This window comes from Mirounga angustirostris, unplaced genomic scaffold (genome assembly GCF_029215605.1).
Source record: "Mirounga angustirostris isolate CCGP_5_RB_7025 unplaced genomic scaffold, mMirAng1.0.hap1 SCAF_7, whole genome shotgun sequence".
NCBI lineage: Eukaryota > Metazoa > Chordata > Mammalia > Carnivora > Phocidae > Mirounga > Mirounga angustirostris.
The window spans coordinates 57542878-57568435 of NW_026991715.1; the positions used below are offsets into that span (position 1 = coordinate 57542878).

General features: G+C 41.2%; 1 protein-coding gene and 1 pseudogene across 6 annotated transcripts in view; one reads left to right on the plus strand and one right to left on the minus strand.

Annotated features, from left to right (window-relative positions):
• POC5 (POC5 centriolar protein) overlaps positions 1-10622 on the minus strand; it is a 40966-nt gene extending 30344 nt beyond the window's left edge. For 2 of the 6 annotated variants that reach the window (XM_045896655.3, XM_045896629.3), the window contains exons 1-3: positions 10476-10622; positions 9161-9206; positions 7002-7095 (exon numbers count right to left, since the gene is read on the minus strand). In XM_045896655.3, the coding sequence (XP_045752611.1) occupies positions 7002-7085 (84 nt within the window). In that variant the 5' untranslated portion in view covers positions 7086-7095; positions 9161-9206; positions 10476-10622. The other 4 variants (XM_045896646.3, XM_064596254.1, XM_045896636.3 and 1 more) reach the window with 4 other exon arrangements.
• A 160-nt stretch (positions 10623-10782) lies between these two features.
• On the plus strand, positions 10783-17653 carry LOC123852726 (phosphoserine phosphatase-like; annotated as a pseudogene).
• The last annotated feature ends 7905 nt before the right edge of the window (positions 17654-25558 follow it).

A 25558-nucleotide genomic window follows, 5' to 3' on the forward strand; every position in this document is an offset into this window, starting at 1 on the left:
AAATCTTAAAAAAAAAAAAAAAAGATATTGCTTCCAAAGACTTCACATCAGGACAGTCTAGGGATGAAAAGGAGTTTTGACTCTGCTTAATGACAGCCACAATCCAACAACCCACTCAGCAACAACCCTGAGTCTCTTTTCATAGCATGGAAAGAGTATAAGGGAAATATTGGAAGAGAACAAATACTGAAGATAAAAAGAGAACATGAATGCAAACCTATTCCACTCTACCTGCTGACACCTTCATGGCACATGAGAAAGGAGTGATAAAACATAAAGGTTATAAAGTATAGACCTTACAAGAATATTCCTCAGGTTTAAAAAAAATTGGAATTTCCTAACATAGATACTTCGCTATTTCTTTAGCCAAATAAAAAAATGGTATCTGTGAACTAAAAAATATAGTGGAATTTAGTCTCTGTTAACAAGGGATTGGTCATGATGTAACAAATATTTCTACTAAAAGGAGTCATTTTTAAGAGTCTCACGCACGGACCCAGACAATATCTTTGCATTAAAAAAATTGGGGGGAAGGTTTTCAAGAATGTTAAATGTTATTATTCTAAAGGATTATTTTGTGTTAATTTTTCTCCATAAGAAGTTTAGTTCAGATAGAGAACTATCATCTCATTAGTCATAACTGTTTTATTATTTGGATTCATCTTCAGTGTGAAGATAACCAATGTTTAAAACTACCTCTTTGAAGGGTCATAGTCAATATCTGCTGAGGTGAATTAAGTGAATTCTGTCTAGAATTATCTTTAATAAAACCATGATGATATGGTTGGTATAGTTATTTGAAAATTAGCAGTCCTTCCTTTTTCCCTTTGGTTTTCTGAGTAAGAATATTGAACTACCCACCACACCCAAGTTTCCAGCCATGGTTATATCACAGTTAACTGAAATAAGTGTCCTGGTGTTTCCCAAAGGGACAGACATTACTGCACTCCGAGTTCTATAGTGGGAACTACCTTGTATACCACGTCAGTAGTCAATATCAATGCATTTCAAACTAGTTTCCAAGAAGGTGTTTCAGGGGATCCACAATGTTTTCTTCAAATTTCATTTTTAAAGCTATTTAGCTCTTTTACGAACAGTAATAAAAGGAGCATAAGCTAAAAGATACACCATATATGCTAAATTTTAACAGGCCCTAAAGTATAAATTCTTAAATTTTTGTGTTGGTTGGAATAAAGCTGCTTCTGCCATCGATGTACATGTCAAAGTCTTGTAAACATGTCATGGATTAGAATGGTTGTAGCTCTGCACAAGCCTTTTGTTTTGGAGTCACACCTGTACACATTTCTGCTCATGTAACCTGTACAGGTAAACACACACTGTAACCCATGTGGCCACATCAATTTCAAACCACTCAAGCTCAAGCACATCTGAGGGCGCCAGTCCCTCCTTATGAGAGCGATGAGCTGTGCGGTAGCAAACGACTTCGGACCGTGTTACATGCTTATCATAACACAAAGAGTTTTAGCCCTTATTCCAAATTTGAGTCTTCTGGGTGCTTCTTCTGTGATTTTTATATTTATTAAAGTTTGAAGAAGTGACAGATTTTGTTGGTGATTCAACACTGAATCAGACATTTTCTATCAATCCTTTTTTATGCTTTGGATCAGTTGATTTAAAAAGTTACCAATTTTTCATAATGCATAGAGAAACTGAATCACTATGTTGTACACCTGAAACTAACATAACACTGTGTGTCAACTATACTCAAAACAAAACAAAACAAAAAAGCTTCCATTTTCAACTACTTATATTAAGAATTAGAATTTTCTTGATATCACGTAGCCCAAATAAAATATAGAAGCAAAAAGGTCACTTAGGTTAATCAAACTATGCTGGGCTTCTTTATCCACCAACATCAAATGTGCATTTATAAAGGCAGCTTCACTGTTTTTGCTGACTTTGTGAGAAATGTCACAAATTTGCATTTATAACATAAATTTATAAAATTATATTTCTGCTTTAGCCTTTTCCTATTGGAATTTGAAGTAAAATTGTTTGAAAAGAGGTTTTATGCTGGTAGATGTTTGAAAACTGCTAGTCTTTAGGGTAATTAAATGCAAAGAAGTGACTTGGTTTCAGTTTCAGCCTTGATCTGCATATTTAACATAGATTACTTATATACAGTAAATGTTAGTCATAGCAAACACAGCTCTTTACATGTCATGGCTAATGGCAGAAGAGAAACAGATACTCCAAAGGGAGAATCATTAGAAAGAAAACTCAATCATCAGAATTTGGGGTGCCTGGGTGGCTCAGCCGGTTAAGCATCCAAGTCTTGGTTTCAGCTCAGGTCATGATCTCAGGGTAATGAGATCAAGCTCTGCGTGGGTCCCCCCTCAGCGCAGCGTTTGCTTGAGATTCTCTCTCCCTCTCCCTCTGCCCCTCCCTCCCACCCTTTCTAAAATAAATAAATAAATCTTTAAAAAGAATCACCTTCATATTGCTATGGTCAACTCCTTTGTCAGAGACGTCCCCTTTATAATAATAAACACATGTCTGAGTTTTAAACTTACATTTCCTGACAGAAAATAAAAGCCAGTATTTCACATGATCCTTATCATCGAGGCAGGAGGCTCTTTTTTTTTTTTTTTTTGAGATTTTATTTATTTATTTGAGAGTGAGAGAGGGAACACAAGCAGGGGGAGTGGTAGGCAGAGGGAGAAGCAGGCTTCCCACTGAGCAGGGAGCCCGACGTGGGACTCGATCCCAGGATCCTGGAATCACGACCTGAGCTAAAGGCAGACACTTAACCGACTGAGCCACCCAGGCGTCCCTACAATTCTTTAGATTTAAATAATCTAAATTTTAAAAATATATTTCCTGAATCACATCAGTTTCCCAGTTCTTACAATAAAAGGAAATACCCAAATAGTTTGATAAATTGAAGCCATACACAAGATAATCTACTGGTTTCTATAAAACTGAGTCAGTCCTAACAAAATATATAAAATTTCAAGTTTAGTAACTCCCGGCCACAGAGAAGGCTAACAGTCCAGCAACATCCGTTTTCCCTTTATTCCTTTAAGTTACTAAAACCTCAGGGTTTGACCTAGGCAGATTGTTACTGGCCACGCAGCAACATTTCTCAACCTCCCTTTCAGCAGGTATGGTCAAGAGACCTGGTCTATGGGATCTGGGTGGAAATGAAATGTACAACTTCAGGTCATGTCCTTGGAAAGGAAGCTGCTTGCTTACGACTCAGCTCTTCCCATGGGTTAGAGGTGGTGGTGAGCTAGCACCCGATGATGCAAACCTGGTCAACACCCCCGGGCATGGCGGAGCAACACGAGAAAGAAGCTGGGTCCTCAGATGAACTCAAGACTCTCTATCAGCTCTGACTTACAAGAGGCTATATATCAGCTCAGGCTTTGAAGCAATTCACTTAAGCAACTCTTATTGGGTTCCTGTTAAAGTGGCCAAAATAACACCCTATTATACTTCCCAAACAGCCAAAATAAACTTGATTTTGGCTAAGAACATAGAAAAATGTGGCTGTTAGACACTGAATGTCTGTGTCCTCCCTAAATTCATATACTGAAATCTGAATCCCCAAAGCAGCTGTATTTGGAGATGGGGCCTCTAAAATAATTAAGGTTACATAAGGGCATAAGGGTGGGGTGCTGATATGTCAGGATTAGTGTCCTAGGAAAAGAGGACAAGAGTTCTCTCTCGGCCCATGCACGTGCACGGAGGAAAGGCCATGCTGAGGACTCAGCGAGAAGGCAGCTGTCTGTAGGCCAAGAAGAAAGAGCTCACCAGAAACGGACCTTGCTTTGGTACATCCAGCATTCAGAACTACGAGAAAATAAATTTCTATTGTTTATGCCACCCAATCTATGGTGTTTTGTTATGACAGCCCAAGCAAACTAATACAGTGGCTATCCTGTATTTGTATTTTGAGGTCAATTAACTTTTTAGTTGGTGGTGATTATAACTAGATTTAGCCAAATCAGCTTTGCTCAGTCAGAGTTAGTTTATTACAACTTCCTGCCTATAAAGGGAGGGGAAGTAAAAGTCAGTGGCTTTAACTTGTAGCTTCCCTAAACTGTCCTCTGTTCTGGATCAGAAAAGAAAAAAAAAAAAAAAAGAAAGAAAAAAACCAAACATATATTTCAAAGCTTCCACAACAATCACTATGACTTAAGGGAGAAGTAAGTAGGTATATATTAACAGTATTCTATGTATGTATGTTAACTTATCTTAGGTAAGATTAAAATATCAGGTATTTAAACAACTATTTTAGTTTCATATGTGTAGATATGGGCCAAATGCGCTATTTTTTATTTAAGGATCAAAATAAATAATATTGTCTTTCTTACTTGTCAAAGATAACCTGTGTTAAGGTAAACAAGAATCCTAAAGGAACAACCAAAACTTGTAATTTTGCTCCCGACCAACAACAGTTGGGACTGGTGTGACCCTGAACTATAGCTGAACCCATACACACCACGTAAGGTCAGGGCAACCAGCTGACAGTGTGGAGTTGTGCTTAGAGGAAGTTATCAGTCAGTAAGTACCATGGATGCTGCCCATCCCTCAGCATTTATCAACGATAGTTTTATGAATCATTCACATAACTGAGACAGTGAAGAAAACTCCCTTAGAAGGAATATTGATTTATAAGGGGCTTTAGGATTAAATGTTTAGTTTTACATATTTACTATATATGTAAAAGCATATAGTTATTTTATGTTATATTTAACATCATTTTTGGTATTTATGTTTTGAAATGTTTCCAGTGATGGAAATATAGGCAGGTTTTTAACTGTCACTGAAAACTAATGGAGTTGTGGCTGAGGGTAGCTGAGGGTTACTAATAAACAGAATCTCAGTTCGGTTGACATTCTAAGCCGGTAACCAGTAACACAAAATTATTTTTGGCATATTTCTCTCAAATTCTACTCTGGAGATTTATTCTTTTGTTTTTTTTGTTTTTTTTTAAAGATTTTATTTATTTATTTGAGAGAGAGAATGAGATAGAGAGAGCATGAGAGGGAGGAGGGTCAGAGGGAGAAGCAGACTCCCTGCTGAGCAGGGAGCCCGATGCGGGACTTGATCCCGGGACTCCAGGTTCATGACCTGAGCCGAAGGCAGTCGCTTAACCAACTGAGCCACCCAGGCGCCCCGGAGATTTATTCTTTTGATGTAAAGCTTTGTCTCCTGACAAATTGACAACTTGAGAACTTACAAGGTGTTTACATTTTTTAAAGGGTTCTAAACCCAACAACGACAATGTGTGGGGGTTTTTTTCCCACCAGCAACAAGCTATTCTCAGTCACTAGGTGAGTGTCCTACAATTCAACTCAATTCTGACACTATCCACTGCAGATAGCATCAGATTCCACAGAGTAAGGGCTCAGTCCCATAAGACTTCACCTCCCCCAACCCAAACCTCAGACACCAGTAGCAAGTCCAAGTCATTACCTAAGCTTATGATCAACCAGCTACACAGACTGGAGGTTCCAAAGATCCCCCTCCCCAGGTTTAATTTGCTAGAGCAGCCCACAGAACTCAGAGAAACATTTTACTTACTAGATTACCAGTTTATAATAGAAGGATATAACTCAGAACAGCCACATGGAAGAGACACAGGACAAGGTATGGGGAAGAGGGACAGCGCCTCCATGCCTTCTCCTAGAAAGCCAGTCACCCAGCATCTCTATACATTCACCAAAGCTGGAAGCTCTCTGAACCCTCTTCCATTGGGTTTTTATGGAGGCTTCATTACACATGCACAATTGATTACATCATTGGCCATTGGTGGCCGAACTCAATCTCCAGCCCCTCTCCCCTTCTTGGAGCTCAGGGTTGGGAGGACTAAAAGTTCCAACCCTCTGAACATGTGGTTGGCTCCTCAGCAACCAGCCTCTATCCTTAGGTGGGGTCCAAAAGGCAAATCGTTAGCATAACAAACACATTTATCACTCTCATTATTTAGGAAATTTCAAAGGTTTTTGAAACTGTGTGCAAAAAACAGGGATGAAGACCAAAATACATTTATTAAAAATCGATCACAAGTATTGATGAGTTAATCAGTTCTCTCCTGAAGGAAGTTTGGAAAAGTCAGAGATAAAAACTGCAGGAAAGCACTGTACTTAAAAGACAGCACTAGTAGAAGTACATCCAAAGGGAAACCAAGGATGAAACATCTACGCCACAATTCCAGACTACTTTTATCCTAGTAAATAGTCACAGGTATTTTTCCAATAGCTTCCCAATTTCTAAATCTGTAATTTCAATTAAAGGAACATATATGTTTCATAAAATATCTTCCTAAAACTCTTCTCATATTATACAGGGTCAATAACAACTTACTCTTATTTAGGCAAAAACATAATGTCCAGCTTTTCCCCTCGTAAGTGACAGAACTATAAAACTCAAGATATACCATATCAGACTCTCTCTTTTAAAATCTATTCTAGAAATCTGAATCCGTATTTCTGATAATAAAACATTTAGAAATAAAAAGAAATTTAAAACAGTTGATGTAAAAACCACACCATTTATCTGTCACCGTCCAGGTCCTATGCAGCAGAATGCGCTGAACGTTGTAGCAACAGGGATTAGAACCTCGAGTAGAACACGAGGGAATCTAAGTCCCCAGGTGGTTTGATATTGTACTAATTTGCATTAAAGTGAATGCAGCATTCAGGAGATAGCTACAATGAAAAAACCTCAAGAAAAAAAGAAATTTCTTGAGATTTCCAGCTTCTCTCATTGTGCTGTTTGAAGCTTTTGCATGAAGAGTGAAGAGTTCATGATTATTTTCTGAAAGGTTCAAACAATGTAAGGTATGTCCCAAAGTCTGTGAAATAATTCTCGACATTTGGTATTAGTATAATTTGATATACACTATATACAAAACATAATTATAAATGTAAATTTACATGAATAAGTGAAAAATGTATTCCTAGTTTTCCCTCATATTGTCCCTTGTTTAAACTAAATAAGCCACAACAAATTTAGACATGTCTTCCTACCTGAAGATCTGAAGACACAGAACTGGCCCGGTCAGAGTCATTCTGTATAACAGGAAGCGAGCCTTTCTCTTCATCTGATGACATTCTGCATAAACTATAAATGTAGTCAAGGAGATAACACAAATATATGAAAGGTTAAAGAGAAATGGGAGCTTGTCAGACACATCCACAATGGGGTCTGTTGAGAATAATCGATTGTGATCAATATTCTTTTTTTTTTTTAAGATTTTATTTATTTATTTGAGAGGGACAGTGAGCAAGAGAGAGAGCACGAGGGCGGGGGGGGAGGAGCAGAGGGAGAGGGAGAAGCAAGAAGCAGACTCCCCACCGAGCAGGGAGCTGGATGCAGGGCTTGATCCAGGGACTCCAGGATCACGACCTGAGCCTAAGGCAGATGCTTAACCAACTGAGCCACCCAGGCGCCCCATGATCAATGTTCTTGAGCAATGTGTGGCAACCTGTGTGCTGTATGTTTTCCTGTAAGATACTGAACCAAGAGAGAATGAACAATTTGTGCAAATTCTTTGCTCGAGAAACTTATCAGGAATATTATTTTAAGGAAAGCAAGACTATACAGAACAATAGATTCTTATATGCCATAGAAAAATTGTTGAAAGTCTTAACCAAAAAAATAAAACAAGCACTTTTAGTAACACGTAAATAAATTATTTAAAGGACGAGTAGTGGGGCACCTGGGAGGCTCAGTCGTTGAGCGTCTAACTCTTGGTTTTGTCTTAGGTCATGATCTTGAGGTCCTGGGACTGGGTACTCAGCGTGGAGTCTCCTTGGGATTCTCTCTCCCTCTCTCCCTCCCTCTCCCCCTGCTTGTTTCTGTTCTCTTTCTCTCTCTCTCAAATAAATAAAAAATCTTTTAAAAAAACCATAAAGGACAAGTAGTAACTATTCAAACTATTTGAACACCAGTTACATGGAAGACAATGGTGAGAAATTTAAGATGAAGAAGCCCTGTCCTCATGGACTTTATAATCTGTACAGAAAGCCAGACATATATAGAATATAAATGACTAACAAAATAAAAGCTAGTAGACCCTAAAACAACAGAGGTACACAGCAGGAAGGAGTAGCTATTTCTCATGGGGTGGGATCATGAGGGTGAAGAAGCGGGAATGGAGCCAGAGTAGGTTTTCACTGAGGAGATGAACCTACCCGGTTCTGAGACCTGACAGACAGATAAAAGATGTTAAGGATATGCCAGGCATTAGAGCAGCAGAAGCAAAGACCCAGAGGCACGGGAATGTATGCCAGGAACAAAAGTAGATTGTAAGGCTGAAGCAAAGGGTGCAGAGCAAGGCTTGGCTAAGGATGGAATAGGCAAGCTAAGGGGCAGCCAGAACATGGAAGATCAGGATAATGTCAGGTCAAAAACATGTTGTCTCTACTCTAGAGATGTTATTGAAATGTTTTAAACAAGGGATGACATGATAAGGCTTGTATTGTAATGTTGACGGCTTCCAGATTTCCGGCTTGGTAATCAGACGGATAATAGTGCCACTCTCCAAGGCAAGACATGGAGGAAGGTAAGCAGGTTGGGGGGGGGGGAAGGACAATGGGCTCAGTGTCAGATGAGCTGGGTGTGAGGCCCCTGTGAGGCACTGAAGTGAAGTCACAGATACCGCCCTTCACAATGGCTACAATATGAATGGTGCTTTCTGGAGTTAAGCAATGAGGGAGCTCTGTCCTGGAGGTACAGGCTAGAGATAAAGTTTGAGGAATCATCAGCATAATGGGAAATACTGAAAATGGGAGAGGATAAGATCACACATGAAAAGGAGTGTGAGAAAGAGTTCTTACTCTGAGGTCCATACAAATTATATGCAATATTTTTAGTATAAATGCACATGTGTGTTTTTCTAGTAAGGGGATCCTTAGCTTCTAATATGTGTTCAGAGGGGACTATAACCCTAATAAAGTTAAAGGTCTACTACTGTAGTGAGAAGAGATTAAAAACTAGAAACACTTAACATTTAAAGGAGAAGTGAAGAGCCAGCAAAGACAGAAAAGGAGGTCAGAATGGTAGAATTATCAGAAAGAAAAGCATCATAAAAACTTGGGGAAGGGAGTGCTTAAAGTCAGATGCCAAAGAAAGATGAAAATTGGGGTCTCCTGAACATGGCAGGAAGGAAGTTGCAGACATTTACCTAACCAATTTCAGTGGAAGGTGAAACAGGTCTCAATCACAGCGGCCTGAAAAATAAATGAGATAAGGAAACTGAAGTAGAAAGGGCAGACACAGGGAAATGTACAATATTAGAATGGAAACATAGGTTGAGACTTGTTCATGGAAACTTAGCTTTATTCAATGAGTATTACTGTGTACACAAGTGATAAGTAAACTAAATCGCAGCATGACTGTCTTTAGTTAAGCCAATTAGGGAGGATAAAATAAGCACACACATGCCCAGCAAGGAAGGGCTGCTTCACGGACATCAAATCCGTAACCTGGTTCATTTCTATTTTCATTCACTTCTTTTAGGATGTATTTGCATACCCAGTAGATAGTAGGAATGGAGGTGGGCTGGTGCTGATTACACAAAAAACAAATAAGCTGAAAAGTTGGGTCTGACTTCAAAAAGAGTCTCTGAATAGATACTGCAGCCATAAAACAACTACTGTATTTTTGGAAACTATGCCATAAGTTTCCATCTGCCCTGCTTTAATGCCAGCAAGGAACGACAGTTTCTTTGAAACTCTACAACCGTAGCATTTTCTTACTGTTTCTAGGTTCAGAAAGAAAGGAGAAAAAAAATGAAGCTTGCTTTAATGGGCGGCAGATGTTAATCAGTTGGCTAAATTTCCAATATTCTCTAACCCAAGGTACCAGAAACCACGAGATAAGACGTTGTGGGTACTTCTCGATTGCCAAAGAAATCAAATTACGTCTTGGTAAATATCTGGCTGATAAGGAGAGAGGGGTCCGGGAATTCAAGTGTAACCCCAAGAGACAGAGGAAGAGTGAATTAACGTGCAAGCTGGCAGCAGGGTGACGTCCCTGCGCTCTTCACCCATCTTAGCTGCAGGAGAGGGGATGCGCCAGCCCCGCCCCACGTAAGGGGCTAGAAGCAGAGGAGGACAGCAGTTGTGAGTAACCAAAGGGCTAGAAGGGCTCTTCGATCACCTTCTTGCCTACCCTTGTTTGAATCAAACCTAAAGCGTTAGCCAGGGTTACTTTTCCCCTTACGTTTTAAATGAAATAATAAAACCGGAACCTATGGCGACAGTAATCGCTATACTTCAAGTACCCCTCACTCCCGCCCTCTCTTCCCGGACGCCTTGGAGGGAAAACTTCCGCACCCTGTCGGCCCGCAGAAGAGCACACAGCCCAGGTCTCGGGGAAGACGCCCCCGGCTCCGTGGTGTACGAGTCCCGGGAGCGGAAACCCGAGCCGCGGCACTTGCAACCCCACTCCACTGCCTCCGCCGGGGACGTGGGGCCCGCGGCGGCGCCGCTACCCACCGTCGCGCCTCTCCACAAACCCGGATGCCTGCCTCCCCGCCGGCGAAACAACAGCGGTACCGCGGCTACCTTGGCAGCAACCTGACAGTTTCAAACTGCAGAGAGGAATAAAGGACGGCCCTGTGCATTGGCCCCGAGCTTCAGCAACATGGCATTTGATTGGTCCCGGGCTCGGGGGCGGGGCTCTGGACAGCTGCGGGGAGACGCCGGAATTAGGTTACTTAAGGAGAGCCCCGCCCCCGACACCGGCGGATACCGAGGGGGCGCGGCCTTAGGAAGCCCCGCCCAGCGTTTGGGAGCTACAGTACTGCGCGTGCTCAGTTCCCTGAGGCTGGAGACTGAGGTGGCTCTGGGACCAGATTCGTTTAGAGGATGCTGAGGTGGGCTGAAGTCCGCCAGGGCGGTATGTTGTAATCTTTTTTTTTTTTTTAATTTTTATTTATTTATTTGACAGAGAGAGACACAGCGAGAGAGGGAACACAAGCAGGCAGAGCGGGAGAGGGAGAAGCAGGCTCCCCGCTGAGCAGGGAGCCCAATGTGGGGCTCGATCCCAGGACCCTGGGATCATGACCTGAGCCGAAGGCAGACGCTTAACGACTGAGCAAACCAGGCGCCCCAGTAATCTTTCGATAATACCCGAAGCCCATGCGTGTGGTCCTCATGCATAAAAATCATCTGCGTCCGTAATGCCCTGCAAGAGAATCACTCGGAGGTGCTTTTCAAAAGTACGAATTCCTGACACCCACCCCTCTGCTTGATTCCTTCCGTCTTAGAGCCAGGGAATCTGAATTTTTAACAAAGACCACCAGTGATTTTGATGGAGCGGTCAGCGGACCACGATTTAAGAAACTGCTGGACTAGGTTTTACTAATGACCTCAAAGTTGTCAGATTGCAAGTCAGGCCCTTCTGGCGAAGTGACTATGAACCTTAGAATAATCAGGTCATAATTATATCCTGGCTCTACCGCCTATTCACTGTCACCTTGGATAATGCTACCCACATAATAGGGTTGTAGGGAGATTAAATGAGCTAATATATCTAAAATACCTATTACACAACATCAAAAATACTAGTCTTTAGATTTGTATTGGCAACAGATATGGCGGAAGGTACATTAGGATCCAGGATGCAAAGGGAGCACCCCAATCTGGAGACCAAGTAATGAGGTCTAGTTTTCAGGCTCCCTTTGTTACCTGGAGGATGAGGTGTCCGGGTTTTTTATTTGTTTCTTTGTTTCCATAGATAGAAATGGCATAACCTGGGTCTCATCTACCTACTTGTTGGCAGAGCCGGACTTCTCTGTACAATGAAGAAGAGCCAGCAGTTTCTTTGGAACAAGCTATGCTTGTGTTCCTCCCCCAAATCCCCTCTTTCCCATGGTTATTATAAACAGAACAAATTCCTGCTAATGCATATGAATTCATATCTAGTTGAGATCGGTGTTTTTGAATTGAATTGCCACCTGGTGACTCCATACACTGTGATTGTTACTGATACACTTATCCTTTTGCTCTCCTGCCACTTGGCTCCATGTTGCTCTTCTTTCTCTTCTCTCTTTTAGGGGGTAGATTTTCCTAGAAAACCATTGGGTAAGACATCTCCATTCTTCTGTGAAGCTACAGACAGAAAGAGACCAAGCCTAATCTGGATGTTATGAATTTAACACTGATTCTTTTCCCAAGCTTCCTAGAGAAGGGCAGAGGGGGAGAGATGGAGGGAGAGAATCCAGCACCTGTAAATTCATAGTAATTAAATTGGTAGCTTGAACCCTTCATAATTACTCATTCAACAAATATTTATCTAACATTCATCGTATGCAAAACATTTTGTTGGTGTTAGGAATAGAGTGGTGAATGAAATAGACACAGTCTGCCCTCACAGAACTTAGAGTCTAATGGGAAAAAACACACATCAAAGAGCAAAAGACCCCCACACATGTGAATAAAAAATTATGAATTATGTTTGAAGAGAGGAGAAATTAGGAGATACCTGTCTGAGAAAGTACATTTAAGCTGAGACCTGAAAATGAACAGGTAAAGAACTTATTTTATCTAATAAACACACATGTGTTACTATGTTCTGGGCACTGTACTCATTGGAGGGAGTACTTGTTTAATTCTCAGATTATCTCTATGATATAAATGCTATACCCATCCACATTTTACAGATAGGGAAACTGAAGCTCAGAGAGTTTATGTGGCTTGCCTAGGATCACATAGCCAATAAGAACAGACCTGGTGTTCAAATCAGGGTAATCTGGACTCCAAAGTCCATGTTTTTATCACCCAGTATGTTCTGTTGAGAACAGCATGGCAGTTATGGATTGGATGGATCCTCCAAAAAAGATAGTCAAGTCCTAACCCCTAGTACTTGTGAATATGATCTTACTTGGAAATAGGGTCTGCAAATGTAATCAAGTTAAATGAGGTCATTCTGGATTGGGGTAGGGCCTATCTAATAACTAGTGTCCTTATAAGAGAAAGAGATACAGGGAAGAAGATGGAGGTATTACTGAGAGTCAGATAGAAAAGTTCAATTTTAAATATGCTGTCTGAAATGCCTAGAGATACTCAATTGCACTGTCCATTAGGCCATTTAACATACATGTCTAGAGCTCAGAAGAGATCAGGACTCAGATAAATAAATTGGGGAGGCTTTGCATATATCTGTGGAGGACTCCAAAATGGCTCCAATTCTTCATCTCTCCCTATCAGTGTCCTTTGCCCTGCCCTCTCATTAATGGCCAATGGGATGTTAACAAACATGATGGAAGCCACGGCTTTGAAGGCACTTGGCTTGGCTTACTCATGCCCTCTTTTATGATCATGGGAACAATCCTAGACTAGCCAGTTGGAAGATGAAAGACATGTATGTTAGACTTGAGGGGCCTGGTCATCCCAGTGGAGGCCATCTGATACTGGTCTATAGCCAGGGGACACCCAGACAGTATGTAAGTGCAGTCAAAGATGGCAGGACCACCAGGCCAATCTGCAGTTGTGAGCTCAGTGAATGTTGATTGTTTAATGTCACTGTGTTTTGGGTGGTGTGTGATGTAGATTTACTGTGTAAGAGATAACTGATAAGATGCAATTTAAAGCTAAGGAACTAGATGAGACAGCTTTGGGGACGGGGGCAGGGAGTGGGGAGAGTAAGGTGAGCAGAGAAGAGGGTTGAGAACAAACCCTGGAGTCAGCTGATATTTAGGGATGGGTATCAGTGGAGGAGCAGCAAAGGAGACTGAGAAGGAGGGGCCAGAGAAGTGGGAGGAGAACCTCGAGAAGCTTCAGTAAAATGCCAGTGAAGTGACTCATGAGTTTGACGCTATGGAGGCCTTTCCAGGGGACCTGAATTCTGAACCTCTGCTCTAATAATCTTTCATCTTCTTTTAATCGCCACTGTTTTAGATTCGGCCGTTGTTGAGTTTGGCTTGGATTCTTTCTATAGTTGCATGTCTTCATTTCTTCTTTCTACAATTCACCCTTCACAATGCTGACAAATAATCTTCTTAAAATAACATTGCATTGCATAACTTCTTCCTCAAAAACCTTCCATGGTGTTATATGGCATGTGAAGCCCTCCTAAACTCAGAAGATCTAGGCTGGAGTCTTTCAATTGTCCATGTACTAGGTATACAACTTTAGGGAAGCTTTGTATCTTTTATGAGCCTAAGTCTCATTTTTTTTAAAGTTGAGAACCTACCAAAACTAAATCTAAATCTGAACCTGAACCTGAATCAACCTGTCTATCCACCTATGAAAATTATTCCCTCTTAAAGCTGGGGAGATGTCCGCCTAGTTAGATTACATGTCCCAGTCTACTTTGCAGTTGAGTGAGGCGATAGAATATGTGTGGAAGTGAAATGTACCACTCCCTGAACTGGTTTTTAAGACTTCAGTTATGTTTTTTTCTGAGCCTTCTCCTTCCCCACTGTGTTGAATGATCATGTGGAATAAAACTCCTTTGCCAGTTCTGTAATATTAAAAAAAAAAACCTGTTTTTTTCCCTTTAAGTCACTGTATTTTGGGGTCAATCTGTTACAGCCGTCACTCTAATATCGCTTCTAGGTGTGTATAGATGGATATATGACGTTGTTGTTGGGAGGCAACGTATGTGCAAGTATTTGGAAATTTTTTTTAAGTGAGGCAAAATCACATAGGGTTTGGATTCATAAGATTTGGTGTTTAACCTTTTCCAAGAAGTCAGCATGAACCTAACGTGGCTCTTGGTACCTGTTGGGAACACTTACTATTCGTGGTGGCAGGAGTTGAAACCCATGTCATTTTTGCTAAACCTGGGTTAGGGGACTCATTCAAAACCTGTTTCTTTTTCAGGTCATCCCTGACTCATCTAAAAGGGTTTCTGTCTCCTTACCCTAGGACTTGTTTAACTGGGACTTTAAGGGAACATTCCTCAACCTGGGAATCTTTAACGCTGATGACTTGTCCTAGGGTAGCAACTGTAATTTAGCCCATCACTGTGATTTTATGGAGGGATAAATTAGATCTAAAGAGAAATAGATTTGCTTTTCTTGAGTTGCAAATCTGGAGACAGAAAGAGAAAGGCAAGTCCAGAGGAAGGGAAAGGAATAGGGGTGGAGATGGGGAGATTTCAGAGTCAGAGCCCTTGCCAGGACCTCTATCTGGATAGACGCTGCCATAATCTTCCCCATTTTCCCACCAGACTGCCAGACTCACAGATTTTCTTCCCTTCTTTCTTATCCCAGCTACTCCCCAGTTCAAATGTACCTGCCTTTGCTACAGCCCTGGCTGTCATAATAATTTAATCTATACAGAGAGAGAGGAACCAGTCTCCAGAGCGCTCCTCTCCCTGTGAGCTGTGAACACTGGCCTTCTGGAAACAATGTTTTGTTTTGTTTTCTCAATCAGAAAAATGACGTGAAGGTGGAATTTGAGTTTCAGCAGGAGGTGTGCAAAGAACATGGTGGATTATTTGGGGGCAAGAAGCCCACAGTGCATGTCCCCTAGTAGAACTTCTGTAGCTGGACCACACAGTCTTCATAGAATCCTCCACACACTGAGAGCCAAAACCATGGATTCATAGAACACATTTAAGTGAGGCAGAGCAGAGGGAGAAAGACTGTCCCTTAGCCAAGACACAGACAGGGTGGTAGCAGGCACCATGGGCACTGAGGTCTACAGATGTGGCGCCATGGCCCTACTGTGCAGGGGGCAGGTATTTGCTGTGGAGTGAATTTGCTTATTCGGGATATTTTGATACCCTGGATTCCACAGTTACATTTTCTTACCCAGCACTCCCTGGCCCTTTTATTGCAGAAGCGAGTTCATTTCTTAGCTTCCCCATCAGCCTTCTGTTCTTCCTAATTATAGGGACTCATCCTGGACCCTTTCCATTAGCATCCTCTAGCCATGTAAAATCTTCCCTACCCTTAGCATTTCTTTCTCCGGGATAAAACCATCTAGGTCTAGCTGCGAGAGGCAGGATTAATTAGTTTTTCAGAGAATAAGTTTAGTGAGTCCCACTGATGTTTTGAGTACTACACAGATGCTGTATTCTTGGGTCTTTAGGGCTTCAGAGATGGGTTTGCAGATCGGGGGTAATTCAGCCCAGTGATAAGAATCTATGCAGTTGGAGTTTAGGAAAGCAGATGCAAAACCTACCAGAAGCCACCGCACTTACCAGCAGATTTCATATGATTGTTTGATAAAAGCTCTGCAGGTCTGCACAGGTCACCTCTCTCCAGACTCTGGGACTGAACCTCGGAGCCAGCCCTTGGCCCCCTGCCATCCGGAGGTTACAGCTGCAGAAGGCTCCACACCAAGGGGCTGCAGAAGCCCAGGAGCAGGGGACAGGGGCCCAGGAAGGAGCAGCCGCGTGCAGGCTCCTGCTCTTGCAGAACTCACAAGATCTCTCATAAAGAAGTTTGTAGTCAGAACTTGATGCTGCATTTTTATTCAGGAAAGAAGAGGAAGAGAAGAGTGTCACTTCCTAGGAATCCAGCACTGGAGAAATGAGGAAAATTCTTCCAAGGATGGTCTCCCATTCAGAGTTGAGGAAACTTTTCTGTTCAGCTGATGCAGTATGTGTTGCTGTGAATAGCACAGTCATCGGAGAAGATGGAATTGGTGAGCTAGCCAAATTCTGTGGAGTTGAGGACGCTCTGGCAGAAATGACACGGTGAGCCATGGGTGGGGCAGTGCCTTTCACGGCTGCCCTCACAGAGTGCTTAGCTCTGAACCAGCCCTCCAAGGAGCAGGGTGCTCATAGCAGAGCACCCTCCATACCTGACCTGGGCATAAGGGAGCTAATAAGTCCCCTGCAAGAGCGAAATGTTCAGGTTTTCCTCTTATCTGGCGGCTTTAGGAGCATCGTAGAGCATGCTGCTGCAGAGCTCAGTATCCCATCAAACAACGCATTTGCCAGTAGGCTGAACTTCTGCTTTGATGGTGACTCTGCAGGTTTTGAGGACATGCAGCCAACAGCCAAATCTGGCGGGAAAGGAAAAGGTTTTAAACTTGTGAAGGAAAAATTTCGTTTTGAAGAAATAGTCATGATTGGAGATGGAGCCGTAGACATGGAAGCCTGTCCTCCTGCTGATGTCTCCATTGGATTTGGAGGAAATGTGATCAGACAACAAATAAAAGATAACACGGAATGGTACATCACTAATTTTGTAGAGCTTTTGGGAGAACTTGAAAAATAGTATTGATTTTCATATAGTTCATAACAACTTCAGGTTAATTTTTAGAAGTTATACAGTTTGAGGGATGCCTGGCTGGCTCAGTTGGTAGAGCATGTGACTCTTGAACTCAGGGTCATGAGTTCAAGCCCCATGTTGGGTGTGGAGCCTACTTAAAATAAAAATTTTTTAAAAAGTTATACTGTTCGATATTGTTTGCTTACAGTTGCCTATTACAACTTACTATATAGATTTGGTACTGTTTATCTGTACTTCCAAGTAAACTACGGAAAATTGCTTTTTTTTAACTGCAGTCCTGATATTATTATGACCATTAATTATCTGGAGAGTTTTATAATCTGCATTCTTTGAGTATTCTCCTAGCTATATTTTATTTGAAGCCTTTAAAGGTAGATAGTAAATTAAACACCTTCACTATTGGAAAATTAGTGAACATTGGTTTTCCCTTTAGTAGGTAAATAAAAGCTTATCCATGTATCAGAAAAAAAAAAAAAAGAACCTATGCAAATCTAAATCATGCCCTCCCACCCTTCCTTCCTTTCTTTTTTTTCTTCCCTCTTTTTTCAGTGGAGGGAAGGAAAGAGAAGCTAGATCCAGCATTTGAGAGCAGATTTGGAGTGTTGTGGTAGAACCTGTTTCATCTCCTTGATAGTACCATTTGTATAGATTTTTTTTTCGGTTTCAGTTTGTGAGGGGTCATGCCAATCATTCCAACTTCCATCTATGAACATGTTCCAAAGTTCAGTTGTAAATGTATTGTTTGTAAGTTGAAATGCATCTTTCTACAGAAAATGAAAATATTGTTACTCCAAGATCAGCTCAGTTATGATTTTATGATGGGGCTGAAACATCGTCGTTCACAAGCAATAAAATAAAGTAGAAAATAATACTGTTGCCATACTAGTGAGTTTGATAAGGAGGAGAAGTAACAGTGAATGAACAAAATTTCATTGTGTATTTATCTTGAACGCGATGAAAAGGACATGGTTATGGGAGTGGGCTATGCGGTGCACCCAGAGGGGGCTAGTGAAAGCGTATGGAACACAGGGAATTGATGGGGTGATGACAGGAGATGAGTAGACATGAAACCCATCTATGTTTCCTGCTCTAAGATATCACCAAGGGATGCCATGATCCCAGCCCCTTGTGAGCGTCTGTGCCTGCTGATCTCACACAAGTTTATGGTGTAAGATGAAATGTTGGTCTCACTTTATACGGTCTGTGTCTGTGTCTTGATGGGTCTCCCATTTCCAAATATGTTGGAAGATTGGTGAAAGGAGATTGGGATTCCCAGATCATAGCCTCCATCGTGTTGCTTACTACTCAGTGTCTGTCTTCAGTCTGATATTAATCCCCATTATATATCCCCCTCCAATCCCTTGGGTCTTCTGAGTCGTAGCCTGCATCAAAATCACCTGAATGGTGTACTAAAAACACAGGTTGCTGAGCTCTACCCTCAGGGTTTCTGATTAGGTACTCTTGGGGTGGAACCCAAGAATTTGCATTTCAAACAAGTCCCCAGGTGATACTGATGCTCTGTTCCTGGGGCCACACTGGCTTAGGTCAGTCCAGGTCCTCCTCTGAATTGTGAGTAGCATTCTGTCTGGCTCCAAGCTTCAGCCTTCTCCACCGGGGTCACAATCAGACATCTCAAAGGCTCTGCCCAAGACCTGCCAGCTTCCTATCTAGTGCTCTGAACGTTGAAGTCCATTTCTTTCCTCAGTCCCAAAGATACCTTTCCAGACTGAAGACTATGGAGCCGTGTTCTGACAGCTGTCCACCTTGGACACCTCTGGGGTCCTGGGGCTTGAAAGTCTCCTCTCTTCACCCTAGTTCCCTCTATTCTTTTCAGTTGACTGCAACATATTCACCCCCCTACAAATCCACTCACCGAAGCTCAGCTTTTTACCTCCTCCTCTAAGTAGCCTCAGGTCCTAATTCATCCTCTTTGTGGTGGGGGTCTGACCCTGAAAGCCAGTTTGTGTCACATCCAATAGCTTTTAGCAGATATCTGTTCCCTGCCTCAAAGCTGCCGTCCCTGAAGCTGTGAAGTGGCTTCCGGGGAGCCAGGCCCACAGCCTTGGCTCCCCAATCTGTAAGTTTGGATTCTTCCCATGTACTATCTCATCACTCAGATGGTGACTGTTCTCCTAGGGAAACATATATTTTGCTATTAGTTGTTACACAAAATTCTGTGTAAATAAACCAGGGGACCCGGACTACATTTCCAATAAAATTTAGTTTGATGCTGTACAGGAAATTGTGATGATTTTTCAGATTTTTTTTTTTTTTTTTTTTTTTTTTCAGTTTCAAGCCCAGAGCAGCCCTGGAGTAGAGCCAAAGTCTCTATTTCTTTTGTTTGGTCCCTACTAACCTATCTTTTTTTTTTTTTTTTTTTTTTAAAGATTTTATTTATTTATTTTGACACAGAGAGAGAGAGACAGCAAGAGAGGGAACACAAGTGGGGGGAGGGAGAAGCAGGCTTCCCGTGGAGCAGGGAGCCCAATGAGGGGACCCTGGGATCATGACCTGAGCAGAAGGCAGAGGCTTAATGACTGAGCCGCCCAGGCACCCCCCCTACCAACCTATCTTAAAACAGCCTTCCTCTTGACTGGTTTCTGTGAGTCACAGGGGCTGGCTCACACACAATCACAGATTGTCTTCTCAGGTACCCAGGAAATCCCCCCTTTCCCCAAGTGACCTGCTCCCGGGACCTCGAAGAGCCCCAGAGACACTGCTGATGCCCGCCGAAAGTACCTTCACCTTCCGCGCCCACCAAAGGTGGCTCTGCTCCCTCGTTCACCTGCCAGAGGCACTGTTGCTGGCCAGCCGCTCTGGCCAAGGTGCTAACGTCTCTGCTGATGTACTGGCTCCTGTTGTTGGCAAAGTTGCTAGTGTTCTGCCCTGTTGATACAGACCCTGACTGTGGCCCTGACTTGATAGACTTCACGGCACCAATCGGTTCTCTACGAATGTGGGAAGGATCCTTTTATCTTTTATCTCACGTGTTTTTCCTGGGTTCCAAAGTAGTGCTTCTGGTGGTGTCAGTGCCTAGAAAGACTATCGAAGGAGCTTTGGCAGAGATGGCCAGCTGTCTACCAGAATTCCATTATGTACAATTAGTACCAAGAAGTTGCTGCCTGAGCATTAAAAAAAATTTCTGAGCCCCGGACCCCGCCTGTGCGTTTAGTAAAATTACGGAACTAGTCCACCACAATTTCACAATCGCAGTTTCGCGGAGCTGATGTGTATCATTTCCAGGCCAAGGAGTTTAAGAAGTAGGTGTACCTTCTTTTTCCTTTCTTTCCCCTTCAGTTGGCTCTAAGACCTCAGGGAATGTCAGAGTATAGGATGGAAGGAACCAGGACACCTCGGACTGTTCTATAAGTAAAAAATACATTTTCTGTACACTTAAAAATGATTAAAATGATAAATTGTTAAGAATAGTTTACCACAATTTAAAAAATGCATATCTACTATTCTAAGCTACTAAAAATTTGAGGTGTATGTGTACAGTAGCTAATGTTACCCTAATTAATTCTCATCTCCCTAAATTTGTTCACATTTAGGGCTCCATTTCCCAGAGCCTTGTTTCAGGTTACCCAGAGTGTAGTAAAAACAACATTCAAAATTCCTTTCTTCTTTTCACATTGGCCCTTTGTCCTTGGCAAGTCTTTCTGTGCCTGGACTTCCTTAATACTCCTTTAAAGACCTTTCTAGAAACAGACTCTTGTATTATAGAGTAGTGGTTAAGCTCACAGGCCCCAAAGAGAGGTTTCCTGGGTTTGAACCTCACCTTTGCCCCTTATTAGCTGTGTGACCTTGGGCAAGTTACTTAACCTCTGTGTGTGTCACTTGTCTTAAGTGCAAAATCATTAGGCAATATTATTACTTACCTTTAGAGGTTCTTGTGAGGATTCCATGAGTCAAAAGATGTACAGTACACATACCCGGCTGAAGTACACATCACTGTTTCACTATTGATAATATTCACAGCTCCTATGGTCACACGTGTGAATCTTGGATAAACAATTTAAATTTGAGCTGAGCTTCTTCCTACAAAATAGTAAAATGCCATATTAATAACAGATGTGATTTTCACTCTGGGGGAAAGGGCATATCCTTGCATTTTGGGGTGCTCAACTCCATACATAACCTGAGTTATGTATCAAGCAATGTGCGAGACCATTTCACGTATTTTGTTCTCAGCTGTTACAAAATTCTGCATAATTGAATCATGAGACGAGAAATACGTTCACAACAGTTGGATGATATATGGGGAATTGCGATATAATATTAACCATTATTATAAGTATAATACTGTATTATATATTTACTTGCAAAGTATAAGAATTATTTTTTAGAATGTTATTTGCCCTTTAGAATTTTTATTAATAAGAAAAAAGCAAGTATATAAAAGAAGTCAATTAAAAGTTATTTATCTTCTTGAAACACCAGAAGAGAATGACTTTGAAAAGTGAGATTTTGCAATCTTCCTCGAGTGTCATCTTTATCCACTGAGATATATAAGGTACATAACCCTGATAGTATATAAAGCAAGCTCTATCATAAACCCTTTAAAAAATATGTAGATTCTGTTAACATGAAAAAAATAAAAAGTTTTTTTTTTTTAAGCTCTGGCTTGATAGAATTTTATATTTAAAAAGAACTTTGTGTTGGTTATCATTCAAATTACATGGATCATTATTTTCCCAAGATGAGTGGGCAGATATTTGAGACTATTTTAATGAAAATTTAAAAGTCATTCATTTATTTTCTATGACATTGTATACTCATCAAATGTATGTAAACACATAAAATTCTAAGAAAAACTTATGCCAAAACATGCTCTTTTTTTCCCCAAACATGCTCTTCTGTAAAATCAAATTTAAATAAGATTGCAAAATACCATGACAACCCTCTCTAGACTATAATTCAAATAACTGAAATTACAATTGAAGATGTTGACAAAAACATATGCAGTATAAAGGCATTAAGTTCACCATGAGAATAAATGAGGGGATGTTGTCAATTTGCTGAATTTCTAAGAATCAAGTCACATAGATTACCCATGTTTCTTTAAAAAGAGCTTTAAGGGACGCCTGGGTGGCTCAGTTGGTTAAGCGTCTGCCTTCGGCTCAGGTCATGACCCCAGGGTCCTGGGATCGAGTCCCGCATCGGGCTCCCTGCTCCGCGGGGAGCCTGCTTCTCCCTCTGCCTCTGTGTCTCTCATGAATAAATAAATAAAATCTTAAAAAAATAAAAAAATAAATAAATAAATAAAAAGAGCTTTAAAAGTTAACAGATATTAATTCACTTATGGCCAGTGAATATATGATATATATTAATGTAATATGAATATATAATCTAAATTATTTTAAATTACAAATAATCCTGTCTGAATAAAATTATGGAAAATCTATACGGGAGGGTTTTTATCTTTTTTTTTTTGAGGCAAAAAAGGGTTTGAAGAAAATTTAATGGAAGTACTGCTATCTAACTCTGTCCTTTAGAAATTACTTTTTAGGGAAAGAAAATTCAATTGTATTGCTAATTAAATATCTTTCCCTTCTAATAATAAAATTCTAATCTTAGGTAACTGTGAAAACTGTAAATTTTCTCTTGTACACTTTGCTGATGAAAAAGAATAAGATAAAAATAAAATAAGACTTATGTTTTTTCAGATTTTATTTATTTGAGAGAGAGAGAGAGCATGCGCGTGAGGCGGGGAGGGGCAGAAACAGAGAATCTCGAGCTGGCTCTGCCCCAAGGGTGGGCATTGGGCATCGTGGGGCTCCATCTCACAACCCTGAGATCATGACCTAAGCCAAAACCAAGAGTTGTGGCTTAGCCGACTGAGCCACCCAGGTGCCCCAAGACTTTTTTAAAATTAGAGGTTTTAATTTATTATTTTATTACTTTTTTTTTTTTTAAGATTTTATTTATTTATTTGAGAGAAAGAGAGTGAGAGAGAGCATGAGAGGGGAGAGGGTCAGAGGGAGAAGCAGACTCCCCACTGAGCGGGGAGCCCGATGTGGGACTCGATCCTGGGACTCCAGGATCATGACCTGAGCCGAAGGCAGTTGCTTAACCAACTGAGCCACCCAGGCGCCCCTATTTTATTACTTTCGACATGGATTTTTTCCCTCTTCTTCCTCAGTTCCCAATTGCTACCCATAAAATCCCAAATCTTATTCAAGGCCTATCTCAAATACTACTACCCCCAAGAAGCCTATTTTTGTTTCTGTTTTTGTTTTTTTGTTTTAATATTATTTCTTATGATCTCTTCCCACCTCATGCACTCTGTCTGCTTCACTCACATTGTATTGTGCTGTGTATATGCTGCACATTGCTAGGTCCTCTGGGGGCAGGGATTGTGACTTCTTTTTGTGTCACCTGTGGGACCAAGCACAGACCTATGTGCAGTGAGCCCTAAATAAACATTTGCTGAATTAAAAATGTTGAGTACATAACAGTTTTCCCAGTCCTCTCTACAAGAATTTGTGTTTGCTGTTGATCCAAACCTCTCTTCACTTATGTAGGCCTGCAAATCCCTTCAGAACAAAGCCCAGCCTGCGGCGTGACTCAGCAGTGCAGGGTCTGTGCGCATTCCCTGCTCTGGTAGCTTCCACAGAATGGAAGGAAGAGTCTTTCAGCCACACCAGGGGGCAGTGTGACGCACATCGGCATGGCCATCCAGGCAGGTACGCGAGGAAAAACAATGCAGTGATTCTGCCAAGAAGACATTTAGAAAAGAATTTACTACAAGGGGGATAAATGAACTTAATTTTCTGTGCTTTAATCAGACATCCCAAGACTGCCATGATTTATATCACTGCTGCTGACAGGGAAAAGTGAAAAAAAGTTTTATTATTTGTGCTGTCAACAGGTACACAGAGAGAAATAGGTATGTATCTGGGCAGACAAGGGTCAATTTTGCGTTTATATAAAGGAACAGAAGTGATCATATTGAAAGTTAATGTTATATTATTTTGTAAATATGAGAATAGCTGTAAAAGGCACAATTATTATTTACAATTCAAATGGTCAGAGTAAGAGATTATCTTACTATCTTATTATCAGACTATCTTATTATCAGACTATCTTATTATCTTACTATCTTATTATCTTACTATCTTATTATCAGACTATCAAGTAAGAGATTAATCTGCTTCTCGATATGCAGTATTTTTTGAGTTACAAAATGGTTGAATTTTGGAGCAAGTGAATGATTTGTGCCCATTTTTCTCCATGCCTACAGATATCATTGTTGCCTCCAAGTTGGGATTCCAGCTGAAGTCCCACTGAATTTGAGATATGGTGAAATAAGGGACAATTGCATTATTCTGTTATCAGTACCCTATTCTCCTATGAAGTAGCACACTGTGTAATACTTGTCAGGTATCATCACTTCCACATTTCAGTTGATGAGTATTTATTGGAACTGTAAGACAGAGGAAGCACACACTAACAGGGAGAAATCTCTCCTATAGGGCTTATTGTGGACATTTGTCATTGTGGGCATTTCTGATCGCCCAGCACCCTTTGAACACTCTTCTAATGTTTGCAAACATGCTCTTTTATGAGTCCCCCTTTCCCAGGTTGAAGCTGAAAGCTGGCTTTCCCAGATTCCCTTGCAGCAAAGGTAGAGATGTGGGGCCTGGATTCCACCAATCAGATGCACTTGCCTGTGACTTTGATTGGGAGATGAGCAGTAGGAGAAAGGAGGCATGCAGAATGTGTTATTTGGCAGGTGTGGCAACGAAGGCGTTGGGCTCTTTAGGGGCATTACTGCCAGAGTTTCTGGCATCCACTCCTGAGCATCACACAGCATGAGCTGGACCCCATCTGTGCAAGTGATGGTGGTGGTGATGGGGGGGTGTGGGCTGACCAGTGACAAGCAGGGGCGTTTGAGCTGTGGTGGCTCCTGCAGGGGATTGGACATTATTCCCAGCTGCTCAGCATCCAAGCCTAGTCTCAAGCCCTCTCAGCTTCTGTGAAATACTTACTAGCCTTTAATTAATTCTTCTTCCTCTTAACCCAGCCAAGGTAGATTTTGTTGTTTGCCACTTAAAACCTTGATAGAAACAAGGAATGAGAGGACATATATATATATATTTTTTTAAGACATAAATTTTGGGATAACTTATAAAAATTGTACCATGAATCTTGGGGAATTTTCTTATGAAAACAAGAAAGGAGGAAAGAAAGAATACAATATAATACTTGTAACCTGGACCTGATTAAAGATCCAATAAATAAGATAAAGCAACTGCAACTCAGTAAAAATAAAGTCATTTTAATATTTATATCTATAAGAAGCATGCTTTCTATAAATAAGGGAGAGATAATTTTAATGTTCGGAACTAGGATTTGAATGTCATATCAGGAAACACTGAAATT